The following is a 19,296-nucleotide window of genomic DNA, read 5'->3' on the forward strand; positions in this document are numbered from 1 at the left end:
GAGTTTCCTTTAAGGGCCACATCTTAGACTATATCGTCTGTTCTACTTACCCCCATGTAACCATCAAGATGGGTGCCCAAGGGCTCTGTACTTCAGCAGAAATCTTCAGGATACAGGTTGGCTGTGGGCTTTGATAGTCACCTGGGGTCCTTATTGTCGCTCTGCTTTAGCTTCTGTGTCTCTCCTTTGAGCTACATCTGTGGTAAGTTTCGAGATTTTTACTTATGTATTTTTACAGATGCTTTAGGGCATCTGGTCTACCATCTTGGTGGAAACAAAACATCATTTATTCTTTTGACAGATTGATGGATGTGGAGTCTGGAGATGTGAGGCCAACCAGAAGTTAAATATAGCTCCAAGATGCAAAGAGAATTTGAGGGCATCAAATCTACTTGGAGTCAGGGTTTACCTTCAAAAAATAAGCCTAGTGGGACAAGTGTTAGTGGATGGGATTGGACCTACGTTTGGGTTATCCAGCAGCTGTGGTTAAGACAGAAATTCAATCAGAGAGCCCAGGGCAGAGATGGAGACAGGGATTTGGAATCCTCATGATCCGATCCCAAGCCTGCTTTTGACCTTGTTTCAGATGTTCCTAGTCTTGAACAAGCCATTGAACTTTTCTGGACATCAGTCTATGAGTTTGGTGCAGGAGAGAGGATGCGCATTCAGTGAGCATTGGCTGTTATTCATACTGGTAAACCAGGGAGAACCAGTTGTCTCTAAGAAAATGCACATATTTGTGGCGAGTCATCTCAAATACTGGTCCCATCTCCTAGGTGTTGTCAGGACTTCCATCTGCAGCTGGAAGAGAGAGGATTTGAAAAGGCATTTTGTATATGGGTTTTCACATATATACACATATATATGGGTTGTAGTGGAAATCACAGAGTCCTTCTGGAGAGCAAGGCCAGGACATGGGTAATGCCACCCCTTGGTATGTGGTCCTGGGTTGTATAAGAAAGAAAACTAAGCAAGCCAAGAGAGCAAGCGAGTGCGCCATATGCCTCAATTTACTCTGTATTAGTTCCTGCCTTCAGGGTCCTGCTTTGGATTTGCCTTGACTTCCTCTCATGAGAAACAATAAACTGTCAGCTGACATATCCTTTCCTTCCCAAGTTGCTGTTGGTTTTGGTCTTTATGACAGCATGAAGTTACTAAAATTGTTGTCTTTCTGAGACTGGCCTCATTTCCTTTGGTGGCTATCTCCGGTGGCATCCATTTCTGCTAAGAACATTACTTCATTCTTCTTCATGGCAGGAAGAATCCCACGGGATGTATGTGCACATTTTATGTATCCATTCTTCTCTTGTTGGGCATCTCAGTTTACTTTGCAACGTAGCTACGTGAACAGCGGTGCAGTTGACGTTGGTGCGCAGGTATCTCTGTGATGTGTTGTTCTGGAGACTTCTGGGTAAATCCTGAGAAGTGGCGAAGCTGGCTTGCACAGTAGGTCTACCTTGAGGAACTTCCATACTGATTTTGATAGTGGCTGGTCTAGCGTATGTTCCTACTCAGTGTTCAGGGCTCCTTGGGTCTGCTCCTCAGCAGCAGCTGCTTTTATTGGCTGTCTTGATAGCTGCCCTTCTGACTGTGGTGAGATGGAATCTCAATGTAGTTTCTCTGCATTTCCTTAGTGGATAATGTCCTAGTTCTCTTTCTCGTTTCTGAGATAAAAGACCCTGATGACAGCAACTTAAGGGAGCTAGGACTTACTTGGCTCTTTGTTCCAGGTTACAGTCCATCCCTAACAGGGAAGTCAAGGCATCGGGAACTTGAAGCATCTGGTCTAGAGCAGAGACCAGTGAATGGATGCTTGTATGCTTACGCTCAGTTCTTTATATTTTACATTTAGCTCAGCGGCCAGCACAGACAACAGTGCGGCCCACATTCAGGGTGGATTTTCGCTCCTCAGTTAACCAAAGTAAGGAAATCCCTCACAGGCATGCCTACAGGCAAACTTAATCTATACAAGTCCTCACTGAGACGCTCCTTCTGGAAAATTCCAGAGTTGGGGAAGTTGGCAATTAAAGGCAACCCTCACAATGAGGGTGACATTTTCTCATGTGCTTATTGGCCCTTCATCCCTGGAGAACTGTCTTTTCCTTCCACTAAGCCCATTTGTTGGTATTTTTGATGTTTGTTTTTTTGGAGTTCTGTGACACCAAATTTGAAGATATTAATCAGAGCTCACTGTATTTTCTAAGGCTGGGAATTCCTGTTTAAAGTTCCATTTATTGACTTATTTATGCTTGCATGCACACATGTGCACATGGCACCGTGTCCACACGTTGGTCAGATAACTGCTTCCAGGGGTTGGTTCTCTCTTTCCATCATGTGTTCTCTGGGACGGAACCCAGTTCTTCGTTCACGGCAGCAAGCAGCTTGACTTCTCTGGGACGGAACCCAGTTCTTCGTTCACGGCAGCAAGCAGCTTGACTTCTCTGGGACGGAACCCAGTTCTCCGTTCACAGCAGCAAGCAGCTTGACTTGTAACAACCTGCCATCTTCTAGCCTTGGAATTTCCTGATTACTTTTGTTTAAATCTCTGAAATCTGTGGGGACAAATCAAGTCTTAATCAGAGTGGCATTTCAGACTGTGACATATTTGATTTTGAGAGCTTTCGTGTGTTGAAGAACTCAGTGATGGTTTTCCAATTAAACTTACAGGCTTAACAGTGGGTTGCATTTCCTCCCCTTCCCCCATCCACATGACAAACACCAGCTAGGACTTCAAAGCGCAAAAGCAATCTAGTGTATGACTAATGTCCTCGTATCCGTCTATTGACCTTTTCCCGTGAAAAAGCCCTCCGCCGTCTGTCTTTGAATGTGTAGAGCTCAGAATAGATGATTCGGTCCATGGCTGCTTAGATAAGTGCAGGAACAAAGGTAAAACTCACCAGAGATGCAGACCTGAAGCCCTATCTACTCGGGATCTCAGGCATTCTCAGAGAGAGGTAGTTGTGTAGAAATGGCTTTTGGAAATGAGTTTGTATAAATTCACCATGCTCCCACCAATGGCAGAAAATGTAATTCATTTTTTTTTTACTCAGAGCTGTTTTTTCCTTTATTGTTGTTATAGGATTTAGCAGAGGAAAAGAAGGCAAGATTACATATTAAATGCATTTGAAAAATTAGATTTTTTTTTTACCTTTGTATCCTTTTGCCTTTGTTATCTGTCTTTTATATTCTCTTTATTATAGAGATTGGGGCTTTTCCATGTTGCTAGAAAGAGCTAAGCATATTAAAAGTCAAAAGAAAGTTCAGACAAGGAAACAAAATGTATGGCATTAAAAATGAAGTTTTCTTAGGGCTGGAGCCTCACAGATGGACATAACTCAGCTTTGCTGGACGGTGTTGGCCATTACTAAGGCCGACCTCCTGGAAGCTCCTAGGGGGTCACAGATCTTCAGTAGCTGGGGCTTCCTCTCAGGTCGTGGGGTCTTTAAGGAATTTCCTTCCTGGAGTCACATAGATACTGGAATTGTTCCAGATTTGCAGAGTGAGGCACACACACTTCCTATCAAAGTCACAGGTATCCTTTGGGTTCACCTTTAGCAGGCACACCCGGATCACCTGTTCAGGTCCAGCTCACGCCAAAACTGTTGGGGCTAATAGATGGGATAAAGATAGTGAATGCTGAGATGTGGTTTGCTTATCTTTGATATACACGTGCTTCGGTTATTTAACCTCTGCAAACTCTTGGAAGTATATTTTATCCGTGCTTCCTAAAGAATTCCCAGAGATCTTAATTACCATAAATTCTAAAAACTCTCTAATTAGATTGGCACTTTAGATGAAACGCAACACTTTGGAAGATCACACATTGTCTGAAGGACCTGGAGGGAGTTCAAGGCGAGTCTGTCAGCTCTCCAGGGTGAACGTGGAGCGTGTAGATGGTTGAGGGGCCTGCTTTCTCTGTGATTTGCCAGCTCACCATAGCAGGCAAGAAAGGCCACATTCCTCTGAGAAGTTTCAAGAGCGTGGAGGAAAAGAATGAAAGGACTGGCCACAAATGGCCGTACCATCCGTTAGAATTACACAAGCCAGACAGGGGCTTGACCACTGAGCCACACTCCCACTCTATGCAGTGCTTGAGGGGAAACTACAATAGGCTGGACGAAGAGTATTTAAGAAAGAACTGGAGCCATGCAGAGTAGCTGTTAAGGGAAAATATGGTGCTGAGTGTGGTCAAGGGCAGGGGAGTTCAGGAGGACCTCAGATGCCTGCAGACATGTCTTACTTAGGATGCAATCAAGGGTAGGGGGGAGGCCAGGAGGACCTCAGATGCCTGGAGACATGTCTTACTCAGGATGCGATCAAGGGCAGGGGGGAGGCCAGGAGGACCTCAGATGCCTGGAGACATGACTTACTCAGGATGAGGTCAAGGGCAGGGAGAGGCCAGAAGGACCTCAAATGCCTGGAGACATGTTTTACTCAGGATGCGATCAAGGGCAGGGGGGAGGCCAGGAGGACCTCAGATGCCTGGAGACATGTCTTACTCAGGATGCGATCAAGAGCAGGGGGGAGGCCAGGAGGACCTCAGATGCCTGGAGACATGTCTTACTCAGGATGAGGTCAAGCGCAGGGAGAGGCCAGAAGGACCTCAAATGCTTGGAGACATGTCTTACTCAGGATGCGATCAAGGGCAGTGGGGAAGCCAGGAGGACCTCAGATGCCTGGAGACATGTCTTACTCAGGATGCAATCAAGAGCAGGGGGGAGGCCAGGAGGACCTCAGATGCCTGGAGACATGTCTTACTCAGGATGCGATCAAGAGCAGCGGGGAGGCCAGGAGGACCTCAGATGCCTGGAGACATGTCTTACTCAGGATGTGGTCAAGGGCAGGGGGGAGGCCAAGAGGACCTCAAATGCCTGGAGACATGTCTTACTCAGGATACGATCAAGGGCAGGGGGGAGGCCAGGAGGACCTCAAATGCCTGGAGACATGTCTTACTCAGGATGAGGTCAAGGGCAGGGAGAGGCCAGAAGGACCTCAAATGCCTGGAGACAACAGTTGTTCAGGATGGGGTGAAGGGCAGGGAAGTTTAGGAGGACCTCAGATGCCTGGAGACATGACTTACTCAGGATGGGGTCAAGGGCAGGGGGAGGCCAGAAGAATCTTAGATGTCTGACATTAAAACTTGCTCAGAATGGGGTCAAGGAAAAACTCATCCAGCAAGGGAAAGGGAGGGAGATTTCTTATTCCAGATCAAAAGGGCTGCTATGAGAGCTTCACTCCTGGAGATAAAGTCTCAGGCCTTCCTTGTGACGATGGCTAAGCTTTATGTTCCTCTTGAATTTGTAGATCAAGACTCTGCCATTAAAAGCAGTGAAAGTCTATCTCAGAGAATTGTATGCAAGTGTGTGTGTGTGTGTGTGCGTGCGTATGTACTTGAAAGTGTGTGCGTGTGTGTGTGTGTGCGTGCGAATGTACTTGAAAGTGTGTGCACGCAGCCAGAAGCTGATGTCAGTGTCTTCCTCAACCACTTTTCACCTTATTTTTGAGAGAGGGTCTCCCCTTGAACCTGGAGCCCTTTGATTCAGCTCATTTGTCTAGCTAATGAACGTTAGAGGTCTGACTGTCTTTAACCCTGACACCAAGGTTACAGACACCTGTTGTACCCAGCTTTGATGGTGTACTGGGGTGGGGGTGGGAACTCATGTCCTCGTGTTTGTCTGGCAGTACTTTGCCTACTGCATCTATCTCTGTTCCTCTCACATACAAACAAGCAAGCAAGCAAAGAGATGCTCCTGGTCTCAGCTGTGGGTTTTCTTACCTCCCCTGCTCCGATGCATTCCTGGGCGTTCTGTTTGGGGACACAGATGCGAGAAGACACTGGACTCTCCAATAGCTTTCTTTCCTTGTTACAAGTGCCCAGAATTTTCATCTGAGAGGAAGTCATACCTTCCGTCTTATAAACTGCACAGAGAGGATGGCGGGAGACAGATGCAAGTGCATGGGGCTTCCCAGTCAGATCCCTGCTCAACATCCTAATTAGTTCCCGGGGACACTCTCCTCGCCAGCGCGTCTGTGTGGGTTTGTGCTGTAAGCCCATGCTGTCATGAGTACCCATGAGGCTCCAGAGACACCATTTAACGTCTCATTTGTTGTTCGTTAGACCACAGGAGACAACATGTCTTCAATTTGGTATGATTTTTACCTGTGTGAAAAGCAGAGAACAGATTATGCTAAGAATCAGGAAACTGCTCGGCGTTTTCTTTTGCTCTCCGCTGGGATTTCTACCCCCTCTCCCCGCCCCCATCTCTGTTAGTTTTGCTGGGATGCTGCAATCGAATCACACAAATTACATCCACTAAATCTTTTCTGCAGCTGAATTATGCAGAGACAAGACTTGGTCAGCTGGAGAATTGCCATTGCGAGAAGACCTGCCAAGTGAGTGGGCTGCTCTACAGGGACCAAGATTCCTGGGTGGATGGTGACAACTGCAGAAACTGCACGTGCAAAGTAAGTCCCTGGCGAAAGTCTGCAAGGCACGGGCTCGCCAACTGGAGCACAGCTAGACTACTTAGCACACAATGCTACTTCCATTACGCCTATTCCCTCTTAATAACTGCAACAGTTTCCAAATACTTGGAAATGAAAGCCTGCTTCTTCGTTATATACGCTTTGATCTAATTTTGTGCTCAAGCTACTTACTGCTAGGAGTTCGAGAGCTGAGTCTTCAGACTTGATGGAGCCTTAGTCTCCCCTCCTAGATTGCACATTTTAAGATCTAATTTTATTATTTTTAATCATGTGTACTCACATGTGTCTATGTGTGAGCCTGTGCATGTCCACACTCACAGGTACCGGAAGTTTTGGGTTCTCCGGGTGGTGGAGTTACAGGTGGTTAGGAGCTGCCCAGCAGGGAACTGAACTGAGATGTTCTGAACGGGCAGTGTGCACTCCAGAGTGCTGGGCCACCTCCCCAGTCCCCACCAAATCCTCTGCACAGTTTAGTCTCAGTGTTTGTATGATGCTTCTGAAAGACATCGGTGTCTGTTCCCAAGAACTGCAGACAGCCCCGTCTCCGTGTTTTACAGAACAGCCACCATCTGTAGACTCCTTAAGTTTCAGACAAGAGGCCCTCCTAAATTAGTATGTAAACCCTGTCCAGCTGAAATTACTTGATAAATATCTGAAGAATGCCATTGTTTGTCCAGGAAAAAAAAATACAAAATGGATTGTTAGAGCCTTAAAAATGATTGACAGGGTCTACGAAAGGTGTTATTTATGTCTCACAGAAATAGGCTTTTTGTTTTCAGCCTAATCTACTTAGTCCACATGGGCAGGTGGATGAAGCCAGTGATGTTTATCAGAAAAGTAATTGAGGTGATACAGGTTCATTTGGGCTGGAAGGGAAACTTTGTTTCTGGCTGTGGAGGGGGGCCTGGGGATTCCCCACACTGCCTTGCCTCCCCCAGGCTCTGGAGATCAGAGGTGAAGTTCCTCTGAAGCAGGCTGGTTCAGAGAACACCTCAGAGACCTCTTTGTCTTTCCCTTCTCAGAGTGGGGCTGTGGAGTGCCGAAGGATGTCCTGTCCGCCGCTCAACTGTTCCCCCGACTCGCTTCCTGTGCACATTTCCGGGCAGTGTTGTAAAGTTTGCAGACGTAAGTAGTCACCGAGGGGCAGGGTGGTCCTCTACTCTTTTAGAGTTTGCATTTGCCAAACTCTAAAACTCAGAACCCAACTAACATTTCTGAGTTGAAATGTGGCGGTTGATCTGATAGCGGCTAAGAAGGGCTGCGCATGTCAGCTCCTACATTACAGCAGACATGGTACACAAGACTACTCCTCTTCAGAAACACCATCCATCCACCCTCATTAGTATCTGGAGTTGGTTGTTTTTCACTCTTTGGTTCTTTGTTCTTGGGGGCCCGGGGTGCCACTCCACTACCAAGTAAATACACACATAACACATAGAAATTTTTTTTTACTTATGAATGCCAATAACTTTCCTTAACTTAAATTATTCCATCTATCTTTTGCCTTTTACGCTTTTTTTCTTTCTTTCTTTCTTTCTTTCTTTCTTTCTTTCTTTTTTCTTTCTTTGTTTCTTTCTTTCTTTCTTTCTTTCTTTCTTTCTTTCTTTCTTTCTTTCTCCGTGCCTTGCTGTGTAGCTGGGTCACTGGCCCCTTGAGTCCTCCCCTCCTTCTCTAGCTCCTTGATCTTTTTCTTCCCAGATTCCTCCTCCCATTTATTCTCTCTGGCTGCCAGCCCCGCCTGTCCTTTCCTGCCAAGCTGTTGTCCATTCAGCTCTTTATTAGACCAATCAGGTGTTTTAGTCAGGCAGGGTAACACAGCCTCACAGTTAAGCAAATGCGACCTAAAAGAATGCAACACATCTTTGCATCATTAAACAAATGTTCCACAGCATAAACAAATGTAACATATGTCAATATTCTACAACTGCCCTCTAGTCTTTACATCTGAAGTGACCAGGCTGCTTCTTTAGGCTCAAACCCGAGGCTAGGCATGAAGTGTGAAAGTTCAACTCCTAAGTTAATGTGGTTCAATCTTCTCATTTGGAATGATCGAGATAAGGCACAAATTCTGCATTTAGTTTTTTGGAGGCTTTGGGCAGATCTGTCATTATTAAGGTGTCTTTATTAGAAATGTCAGTGTGTATTTAGTTTCAAACACTGAAGCATTTTCCTTCAGCATTGGCCGGTCCAAGAAATAATGATGTAGACCACCTTTCCAGCTGAAGAGATAGCTTAGTGGTTAAGAGCACTTGCTGCTCTTGCAGAGGACCCAGATTTGATTTCCAGCACCCACATGGCATCTTATAGCCGTCTGTATCTAAGGTTCCAAGGGACCTGACACATGATACACACAGAGACTCACACAGACATACACACACAGAGACACTCACATGTATTTATGAAAAAGAGATCTTTAAAGATTGCTCCTCCCCACCATTGTAGAGGACACTATATAAAATTGTAGAGGACACTATATAAAATTGTAGAGGACACTATATAAGATTGTAGAGGACACTATATAAGATTGTAGAGGACACTATATAAGATTGTAGAGGACACTATATAAGATTGTAGAGGACACTATATAAGATTGTAGAGGACACTATATAAGATTGTAGAGGACACTATATAAGATTGTAGAGGACACTATATAAGATTGTAGAGGACACTATATAAGATTGTAGAGGACACTATATAAGATTGTAGAGGACACTATATAAGATTGTAGAGGACACTATATAAGATTGTAGAGGACACTATATAAGATTGTAGAGGACACTGTATAAGATTGTAGAGGACACTATATAAAATTGTAGAGGACACTATATAAAATTGTAGAGGACACTATATAAAATTGTAGAGGACACTATATAAAATGATAAAAAGGGAGGAAAACTAAGAGTGAGAGACCCTGTGTGCATCTCCTGTGTTCTCTGCTGAACTGGACAGTTCTGCTCCATTATGTTGACTTCTTACAGTGAAGTAGCTTATATTGCCAGCTCTCCATTTTACCAGAAGCACTTCTGGCAGAAATCAATTTACCAAGGCCACAAGGTAGTGATCTCCTAAACCAGCTTTGCTGGCTACAAACCCTGTAGATTTTCCATCAAAGCACATGATCTGAAGAGAATACTTTCACATAGAAATGTAGCGGCTGGGCGGGGTGCTGCCAACCTGCAGTCCCAACACGGGGGGCACAGAGGCAGAAGGGCTAGGAGTTCAAATCCAGCCTCAGCTATAAAGGGAGTTTGGGGCCTGCTGGGGCTATCTAAGGTACTGTCTCAAAAGCAACAAAAAGGGAGATGGCCATCTTTCTGTATTCTAGTTCATTTAAGAACTGCCAGGTTATAAGGCATTCCCAGAAAGTTTCTCACTTTCTCCAAGAGGGTAAAGCACAACCCTAAAGAAAACAGGAGAGTTTTGTATCTAGATGGAACGCAGGTCGAGTTGGTTCGATAAAACTAATTTTCTCAGTGACTCTGGGGATACTTTGATGTGCTCAGAGATTAAGTAAGTGGGAATACACATAAAATAAATTAATATTTAATATGCCTTTAAAGTTAAAAGATAGAGAGCATCTGGCCAGAAAGACTTTTTATTTCTTACCAGTTTCAAAATATAAATCTCTGGTAAGTAGTTCTGGCTTTGGGTGTCTGGAATCATCGTGCAACCTTCTCTACATCAAGGAAGCTCCTATTGAACCAGGCACAAGTTGTAGAGAACAATATTGAAGTGAGACAGTTTTCATGAGTGTGCACACATGCATGCTTTAGGAAAACGCCACAGATAACAGCTTAGCAGAGTATTAAGAGAGAGTAGGAGTTGTTTTAGGTGCCCCTGTGAGAAAGAATGTATTTATCAGAGGGGAATGCACATGTAAAATTATGCCATTAGATACCACATTGGCAGTTTTCATTTTAGAATGAAGGTTTTCTTTGTGTTCGGGGTGCTGTGTGGATGGCTTGGTGGTTAGGAGTACTGGCTGTTCTTGCAGAGGACTTGGGTTTAGTTTCCAGCATCCACATGGCAGCTCACATTTGTCTGTAACTTCGGTCTCTGGGAATTGGATGCCCTCTTGCCGCCTTGGACACCAATATGCATGTGGTAGACCCAGTTTGATATGGGTGTCTTGCTCAGAGAGGGGGTGTTTGAACACTCAGTGAATTAATTTATCGAGGAAGGGAGGATCCTTGGTTGGTTAGCTCTTCTGATCTGCCACTTTTAAAGTATAAAGCTGAGTGATGTCCCTGACATTCAATGTCACATGACCTGACATAAGTGAACACTTATAGACATAAATTTTTAAAAATGAAATTTTCAAGCAGGGCCATGGCACATTCAGAGAAGTGATTTAAGAAAGGGTACTGTCTTAACTGAGCTGGAGGCGTGGCCAAGCATGGGATGTGGGCATGTTCCAGGTAGAGGTGATGGGGCAAACAGGCAGAGACTGCCTGGGGAGAGGATGAGAAGGGATGGCTGTGAGTGACAGCTAGAGGACCTGGCATATAAGTGTTGTGCTGTGCCAGTGTCTGTGAGAGAGCAGGTGCCAAGGTTTGAACAAGAGCCCACAGGAGAAAAGCAATGTGAAGCAGAGAGACAGGGCAGAGGAAAGAGCCAGTTTGCTGCGTGCTTGAGCGTGTGATGCCTTCGGTCCGGCATCTGTGAGCTGGAGAAGTTTTAGTGACATTCAGTTTGATGTGGGTGTCTTGCTCGGGGGGGGGGGTGTTTGGAAACTCTGTGAATTAATGTAGCGAGGATGGGAGAATCCCTGGGTGGTTAGTTCTTCTGATCTGCCAGTTTGGAAGTAAAAAGCCGGGTGCTGTCTCTGACACGCAAAGTCACCACGTGCCCAGGGATGGCTGACATGGGTGAGGGAACAGGTGTCAGAATGTGGACAAGCAAACCTTATATGCACATCTGACAGGGCCATCCAAAGCTGTAGCTGTCAATTGTGTATTCAGTGTGCGCCCAGGTGGCAAGAGTGTCCAGCATTTGCATTTAAGAAATCAAGGTCAAATCTAAAAAACCTAGGTGTCTGTGCGTGCAAAAAGAACAATAAACAGTCTCCAAATCCCCAGGATGCTTGCTTCAGACATCCCGAGGAAGTGTGTGCTGGGTCGGGTTTCAATTTCATGGTTGGACACCGTGAAATGCTCCGCTTTGCACAGCCCTGGTGTGGCGCACAGGGCTCCAGGTATCCACTTACATCTCTGCTCACACTGAAAGCTGTCGACATGAACTCTCCAGTGCCCAGCCAAAGGCAGCAGGGCCTGACCCGCCTTATGCTTGAATGTCCTCAGACATCAAGACTAAGGCTTTTGGCTACAGCTCAGGAGGTTGGATAACGAGGACTGATGGTCGACATAAGGAGGGGAATGCCAGGGAAGGAAGGGGTTCTCTCAGAGGAGCGGGGAGGAACAGGAAAGCAAGGGGCGTTTCCAATCCTGAAATAGCTAAGGTTATTTCGTGGGCAGCTGGCATCATGTCGTAGGCACTTTCTGCCCCTTGCCACAGCTGCCAATGGCAAAGGCATGCGTCATGAGCTGGTATCATCCCCCCTCAACCTCATCCCCCCTCAACCCAAAGCTTCCTATGATGGGAGGGCATACATTTTATCAGACATTTGTTTTTTACCAACCTAGTGGATGCACAATGTGTCCCTGAGTGTGGTGTAAACAACAAGGCATTTTTGTCTCCAGGTAGGAGTTCTGCATGAGCCTTCCAGAGAAGAAAGGAGCCAGCTCAATGTTTTAAGACAGAGGGGCAAGCGTGTTAATACCATTGTGGAGTGGCAAGGTTCCAAAGGGAAAGAAAAGGAGAATTTCTGCATTTCCCAGCCCATGCCAAAAAACAGATGGCAGTGTTGACGGGAGTGCGTTTAGCAAAACTGTCACTCTGGCACGAGCCACCTTGCCAAGTTGGCAGCTGCCGTGTTTAGGAGTATGGGAATTTATCACATAGGAATCTCAGGGCCTTGGAGATGGGTTCTTCCCATATAAATCAATTGGGGGGTACCCAGAATGTCATTAGGGGCAATGAATAACTGTCATGGATATATCTAGAACACTGGGGGCATAAAGGATAGTCAGGGAGGGATAGGTGGTTTTTGTAAGTGAAGGAGAAGGAAAGACCCGCTTTCCCTTCTGAAAGGGTCACGAAGAGAAATTGAGGATGGGCACCATGAAAAGAGCCTAGGAGAGGTGCAGCCCAGTTGCCACAGGAGACCCCAGCATTTTCAAAATGCTCACAACGGGGAATGACCATCAGGAAGCGCAGCAGGGAAGGAGTGGGGCCATTCCAAAGCCCAGAAGACAAGCTGTGTGTACTGCAGTAGGCAAGTCAAAGACGTGACCCAAGCCCTTTGGAGGAGCCTAGATGGTCACGAGTGAATCCCAAGTACTCTACATTGATTACTTACATTTTGGTCTTTGGTTTTACTTCGCTCAGGTGGGGCATGTGCCCTTGTTCTTCCCTCTTGAGGTTAGAAAGAATTTAATTTATTTTTGATTCTTTAAGGACCTGACAGTTGAGAGACTTTAAACTTTTAGGAATGAGATTTCAGGAGTTTTACAGAGGCTCTCGACTTAAAAAGAGTGACTATTTTGAAAGACACAACTCTTAGACTCTTTCCATTTGTAAGCTGTGGGACTTTAAGTTCTTCCCGTGTTTTCTCTTGTGATGCCTTCATTAATGTGAAATCTTGGAGAGGAACACAAAAGAAAGGTTGTGGTTTAACGGTGATGTGTTTGTATATCAAGATATCGAGAGGCCAATTGTGCTGGCTAGGTTTTTTTTTTTTTCAACTTGACACACGGTATAGTCGTCTGAGAGGAGGGAACCTGGAAAGGGAAACTGCCTCTATACGATCCAGCTGAAGGCAAGCTTCTAAGGTATTTTCCTAACTGGTGCCTGATGGAGGAATGCCCAGCCCCCTGTGGGCATTGTTACCCCTAGATTGGTGGTCCTAGTTTCTATAAAAAAGCAGGCTGAGCAAACCATGTTGAGCAAGCCGGTAAGCAGCACCCTTCCCTGGCTTCTGCATCTGCTCCTGACTCCAGGTTCCTGGCCTGACTTCCTTTGATGACGGACAGTGGTGTGGAGGTGTAAGCTAAACAAACTCTTTCCTCCCCAGCTTGTTTTTGGCCATGGCGTTTCATCACAGCAATAGGAACCCCAACTAAAACAGAAGGGGGTCAGTTGATAATGGAGATCTGAGTATTTTTATAGAAGAAAAGAATATATGCAAACCTCGGTAGTCAGAGAGAAAGCTAGAAGGCGTGTAACTATTTGAGTGGGCGAGAAAAGCACAGGTGGGAAGTTTTTGAAGTTTTGAGAGATAATGAAAAGCTATCAGAATGGACTATCTGCCTAATTAAACATTTTGAACTTTTTATTTTTCCTGAAGGTGTCAGGGACTCCTAATATTTTTAGATAGGGTTCCAAATTCTCAACTTTGGGTCTTGAGATCCTTTTGTGTTGTCTGGGAAGGGATTGGAAAAGGCTGAGGTTAGAACAGGGAGCAGGGAGGTTCTGGTAGTGCTGAAGAAGAGGGGATGCTGAAGTCTGGATAAAGACATTGTCAGGGTGGGGAATGGAGAAGCGAAATTGGAGCAGAAGTTTTGGTTACTCACATGGGCAAGAAGCAGGCATGGAAGGAGCTGGTGGAGATGGTGGTATCATTCACTGAGAAGAGAATACGGAGGTGAAGCTGGGTGGTGTGGGTTGCTGCAGGTTGTGTTGACAGGAAACAGTCTACACTGGAGATTTCCACATGCTTTATTAGAAACAAACACAGGATCAGTGCGGGGTTAAAATCCACGGTGCGGAGGGAAGCAGAATGAGGTTGACGATATACTCACAGCAAGTGCCTCACTTTTTCCCACTGGGATGCCTAGTCGGAATGACCTTTTAGAGTCATCCTGAATCAGGCAAGGAAAGCAGGATTCAGTGTCATTTAGTGAATCTTTTATTGGCTGTGGGCTGGTCTAGTAAGGAGCTTGACTTTGGGCAAAGTGACTCTCCACAGCCCAGCACAGATCCTAGACCAACCATTGCCTGAGACCTGTTGGGTGGGTGGCATTGTTCCTTTAGCTGTAGAAATACGTGAGCTGTCACAGAGGGCTCTGGGCAGCACGTTCCGGCATCCATCCCACAGAAGCACTGAGTTAAGTAAACCAGCGTTTGTTTCTGGGTTCTCCCTTTCTGTGTCTATGGAGACAGGGCCAGGCAGATGTGAATGTTCCATGAGGAGGAGAAGACTGTAGGTCCAGGTAACTACCAAATTTAATCAGCCCAGCTTTAATAGATACAGAAATGGAGGGTCTGAGAGGTGAAACAGTTTTGTGAACTAAAGGCAAGTGTGTATTTATTTCTGTTTCTCTGGAGAGCTGGGGCTAGAAGGGCCCTTCTCAGGCCAGGAAAGAGTTCATCCAGACCCTTGCTTTCGGTTCCTCTTGAAGTGACTGGAAAATCTCGTAGAGTCAGAGAGGGGTCACAGCAAATTGACATATTCTGCACATGCTTAAAGTGAGTCAGCAAGTTAAGTCAAGGACCAGGTCTCTGCAGAATCTCAATTGAGCTGTTTCTCTTTGAAATTTTCTGCAGGGTTGACTTCCACTTTCTGCCCTACCTGTTAGCCCACACAGCTCACCTCTCAAGGCCTTCCCTCCAGTGTGCTGATGTAGCAATTGGTTGGGTTGGCTTGTATTTCATACTTGTCTGAGTATGGTTAAGTACATCTAGGCTCAGGGTGCTCACCTCCCACATCATAAAGAAGCGCATATGGAATCCTCCGTGTAGTGAAGGGTTGATGAACAGAACATACGCCTTTTACCCAGAGGCTCAACTTATAGCAGGGCTGTCTGCATCAAAACTACTGCTAATTGGGCTAGGGAGATGGCTCAGCACATAAAGCGCTTGCAGTGCGAGTATGAGAACATGAATTCAGATTCCCAGGACTCATAGAAAAATCTGAACATGGCTACATAATACCAACTCTGGCAAGGCGGGGCCCAGCAGATCCCTGGGGGTTGCTAGCCAGCTAGTCTAATCAGTGAGTGCTGGGGTCAGTGAGAGACGAGAGACCCTGCCTCAAGACATAAGATGGAGGGGGACAAAGGAGGACACCTGATGTTGGCATAAAATCACCGCATGCCCCTGCTTCTACCTGCACTTGTGAGCGCGCGCATGCACATACACACTAATAAAAAGAGAGAAAAGCCAAACATAAAACCCTTTGCTAATTGCCCGGTCATGGCAACTAACTTGTTTTCATATCTTATCAAACCATCTTACCCTTAGGTTTCTTTTGCCATCAATTGGGTGACTTTGCAAGCTAAACGGGGAAAACACAAAAAACTGAAGTTTGGCTGATGGCCTCAGGGGCTATTCATGTTACTCTACCTATGATTTTCAACACACTACTTACATTAAATTATGAGGCTTAGACTCAGGGAATCTATATATTCCTGCAGGATCTGTTGGCATCGGATGGAGCCTCTGAGGACATTTTGTGGCACAGCATGACCAGGCGTCAACTGTCTCTCTGTTTTCTTGCAGCAAAATGTATCTACGGAGGAAAAGTTCTTGCCGAGGGCCAGCGGATTTTAACCAAGAGCTGCCGGGAATGTCGAGTAAGTTTGTCTGTGGTCCCTGTCACCTCCACAGAGCAGACAAAAGACAGACATGTGGTGCTCCTCTTGCCGAGGTGGGTCCCCGAGGGGCAGAACCGGAGGGCTGGAGTCAAGGAGAGAGAGGATCTAGCCCCTGTTTCTGTGAAACAAGCTTGCATTCAGTGGCTAACACAGCATGAGAAGCAGCCAGTGCAGGAAGGTTGTGAAAGAGAAGATGAGATAGGCGCTGCCATGGATGGAAAGTTGACGGTGGTCCTGGAGAAAGGTTACGGGGTGGTGGTAGGCAAGTGAATGTTTGATACCAGCTCTGATTGGACCGACTCCACTTCCAGGTGGTAATAGAATTCTAGAAAATGCCCTGCCCCCACTTATTGTTCTCTTTCCCACCACCATGAAATAAGTTATAAAGAGCATTGCTAGTAACCATTCAGCAAACACCTGCGAGGCAGTCGATGCCTCCCAGAATTTGACTGGGTGCTGAATGCTTTATTTCAGCTCTGCCCTGGATCTCTGTGTACAGCAGTGACTGTTGAACCCCAGTGTGGCGCTAGGATGTGTGGACATAGGAAGCAGTTGATTTCTTCATAAATGTGTAGTTTAGTATAGGAGAGCGTGTAATGAGTGAATATACAATAAACAGAGGAGAAGGAGCTTGTGGGCTCCTGAAATGTTTTCATGCAACAAGGAGGAGAGACAGACATGCTGAATTACTCTACATGGTCAGTCTCGCCCTGTTGGTCAGTCCCTCACACTGAGCACTGTGCACTACCGTGGGCTCTGCATCAAGGCCAACCAGGGCTTTATGGAGGTGATGGGCAGTCTTCACCAGTGATTATTTCCCGGGTGGATGGAGGTGAAGGCATAGTCTGGTGAGGAGAGGACATCTGCAGGTGCCCAAAGCCATAACGGAATAGAATGCTATTATTCATATTTAGGGAATTGTGAATAACTTGACTTGGAGAAGTTTTAGGGTACATGTGGAGTTTGAAGACAGATGAAGCTGAAAACAACCATAGAACAGGTGTACTTGACCTTCATGGAGACAAGTGTCCCCAGCAAGTGCATAGAGATATATTATAGCACACATATATTTCGGGGGCAGTGGAGGGGTAACTGGAGGAGCAGTAGATATAGTTGAAGCATCAGAGGCAAAAGCTGACTAAAAGCTGTGGCAGTGGCGTGGCAGACGAATAAGGGGGTTGAGGAACTATATAGAAACAGAGCTGAAGAGCCTTGTTACGTGGTTGGCTGTGGTTGTTGGGGACAGATACTGGTGTCAGGGTACCTGATATGTCAAAGAGAATTCCAGTTCATAATTTTGGTAACAAAGAACAGAAACACTCCCTAGGTAATATTACCAAAAGCAGTCAATTGTTTAGAAAGCAATATTTAGGTGAACTGCGGAGTTCCTAAAATCCAGAAGAGTCCAGGGATCTCAGAAGTCAAGAAGCAGATCACTTGAGTAGAGAAGCCATTCCCAAGAGGAAACTGAGGTATTCAGAGAAGTGGAGTGGGATCCTGAGGCCCCAAATATGCTAGATGCCTTCATTAGGCGAATATTATATTTAACTGAGCAAGAGGACAGTGTTCTGTGGGTAAGGAGTGCGTGGAGAACAAATGGAAAAGATGAACTCGACAGCTTTGCCTGTCTGTGGCTGTGAAAGCAACTCCCTAAAACATAGTGACTAAAATCACTATATGAGGTGTGTGCACATGTGTGTGTGCATGTGCGTGTGTACATGTGCGTGTGTGCATGTGTGCTTGTGTGCGTTCTCATATGGGCATGTGCGTGTGTGCATGTGTGCATGTGTGCGTTCACATTTGGGCATGTGCATGTGTGAATGTGTGTTTGTGTGCGTTCACATATGGGCATGTGCGTGTATGCATGTGTGTTTGTGTGCGTTCACATTTGGGCATGTGCGTGTGTGCATGTGTGCTTGTGTGCGTTCACATATGGGCATGTGGAAGCTAGGTATCACCTTGGGTGTCTTCAACACTTTCTCGAGACAGTGTCTTTGAGTTGGCCTGGAACTTATCAAATTGGCTAGCTAGCCTCTCTCTCTCTCTCTCTCTCTCTCTCTCTCTCTCTCTCTCTCTCCTTCTCCCTCTCCTTTTCTCTCTCCCTCTCCCTCCTCCTAACATGGGGATTATAAGCGTACCCCTACCATACCTAGCCTCCTAGCCTTTTATATGGGTTCTGGGAGTTGAACTCAGGTTCTTGTACTTGTATGGTGTAAACTCCCCCTACTAAAACCAATGTTTTTGTTATCTCTTGTGGTTTTGTACATTGAATGCAGTCCTGTGTGCAGTTCTCACTTGGAGTTTCAAGGTGGTTACAATGGTTTGGCTATTGGAGGTAGAATTTTCTGATAACTTCAGAAGTCAGAATGTTGGTTGTCCAAAATGCTTCCTATCTAGGACAATTGAAACAAATTTTCCAGATTTTTTTTTTGCATGACCGTGTGGATACCTTCTTGTGGCACAATGGTTTCAGATATTTCTCACATGGAGACTACCCCTCCCCAGAACACACCTTTCCAAAGACTCAAGTGGAAGATCTGATGCTTCCTATGACCTAGTCTTCAAAGCTGTGTGGTACCACTTCCTCCTAATTCTGTTAGTTACGTCAGACTGGCCAGTTTATCATGATTTATCATGAAGGAGGTTGCTGAGAGGGTGTGACTACCAGGAGCATGCATGAGTCATTAGACACCAACTACCACAGAAAATCGCCCAATACAGTTTTCTTTTTGAAAATACCTGTATCCACATGCACATGCCTTGGCTGGCAGTTGTTAACACATCAAGTATTGAATAGATTGGCTAGAATCCATTGGCAACCAAAATATCCTTTAATTGGGTGAAAATCCTCCTCTTGGTAGCCTCTGCCCAGTGGCTTTACTTTTTTGCCCTCTGGAGGGTATGAGAAAGGGTTTGTTTTCTCTGACAGGGTAGTATCTTGTCACCTGGAAGGAAGCCTTAGTTGAAGAATTATCTAGATAAGGTTGACTTATGGGTATGTCTGTGGGCATTTTCTTGATTTTTGATTGACTCAGCCCACTGTGGGCGGCACCATTTTCTATGCTAGGCACTGAACTGTGTGAGGAAAGCTGGCCGAGCACAGGAGCCTGTAAGCAGGTGGCACTTGGAACCCTTGTCTCTCACTCTGCTCGTGACT

At 45.8% G+C, this 19,296-nt stretch overlaps 1 protein-coding gene across 2 annotated transcripts in view; it reads left to right on the plus strand.

Moving 5' to 3' along the window:
* The window catches only part of Nell1 (neural EGFL like 1), an 821,283-nt gene that overhangs the window by 224,605 nt on the left and 577,382 nt on the right, over positions 1-19,296 (plus strand). For both annotated transcript variants that reach the window (XM_041649180.1, XM_041649187.1), the window contains exons 8-10: positions 6,331-6,465; positions 7,509-7,611; positions 16,045-16,118. In XM_041649180.1, the coding sequence (XP_041505114.1) occupies positions 6,331-6,465; positions 7,509-7,611; positions 16,045-16,118 (312 nt within the window). The remainder of the gene's footprint in view (positions 1-6,330; positions 6,466-7,508; positions 7,612-16,044; positions 16,119-19,296) is intronic.

This window comes from Microtus oregoni, unplaced genomic scaffold (assembly GCF_018167655.1).
Source record: "Microtus oregoni isolate MIOR12 unplaced genomic scaffold, Mior012 000000F_ref0000247, whole genome shotgun sequence".
Classification (NCBI taxonomy): Eukaryota; Metazoa; Chordata; class Mammalia; order Rodentia; family Cricetidae; genus Microtus; species Microtus oregoni.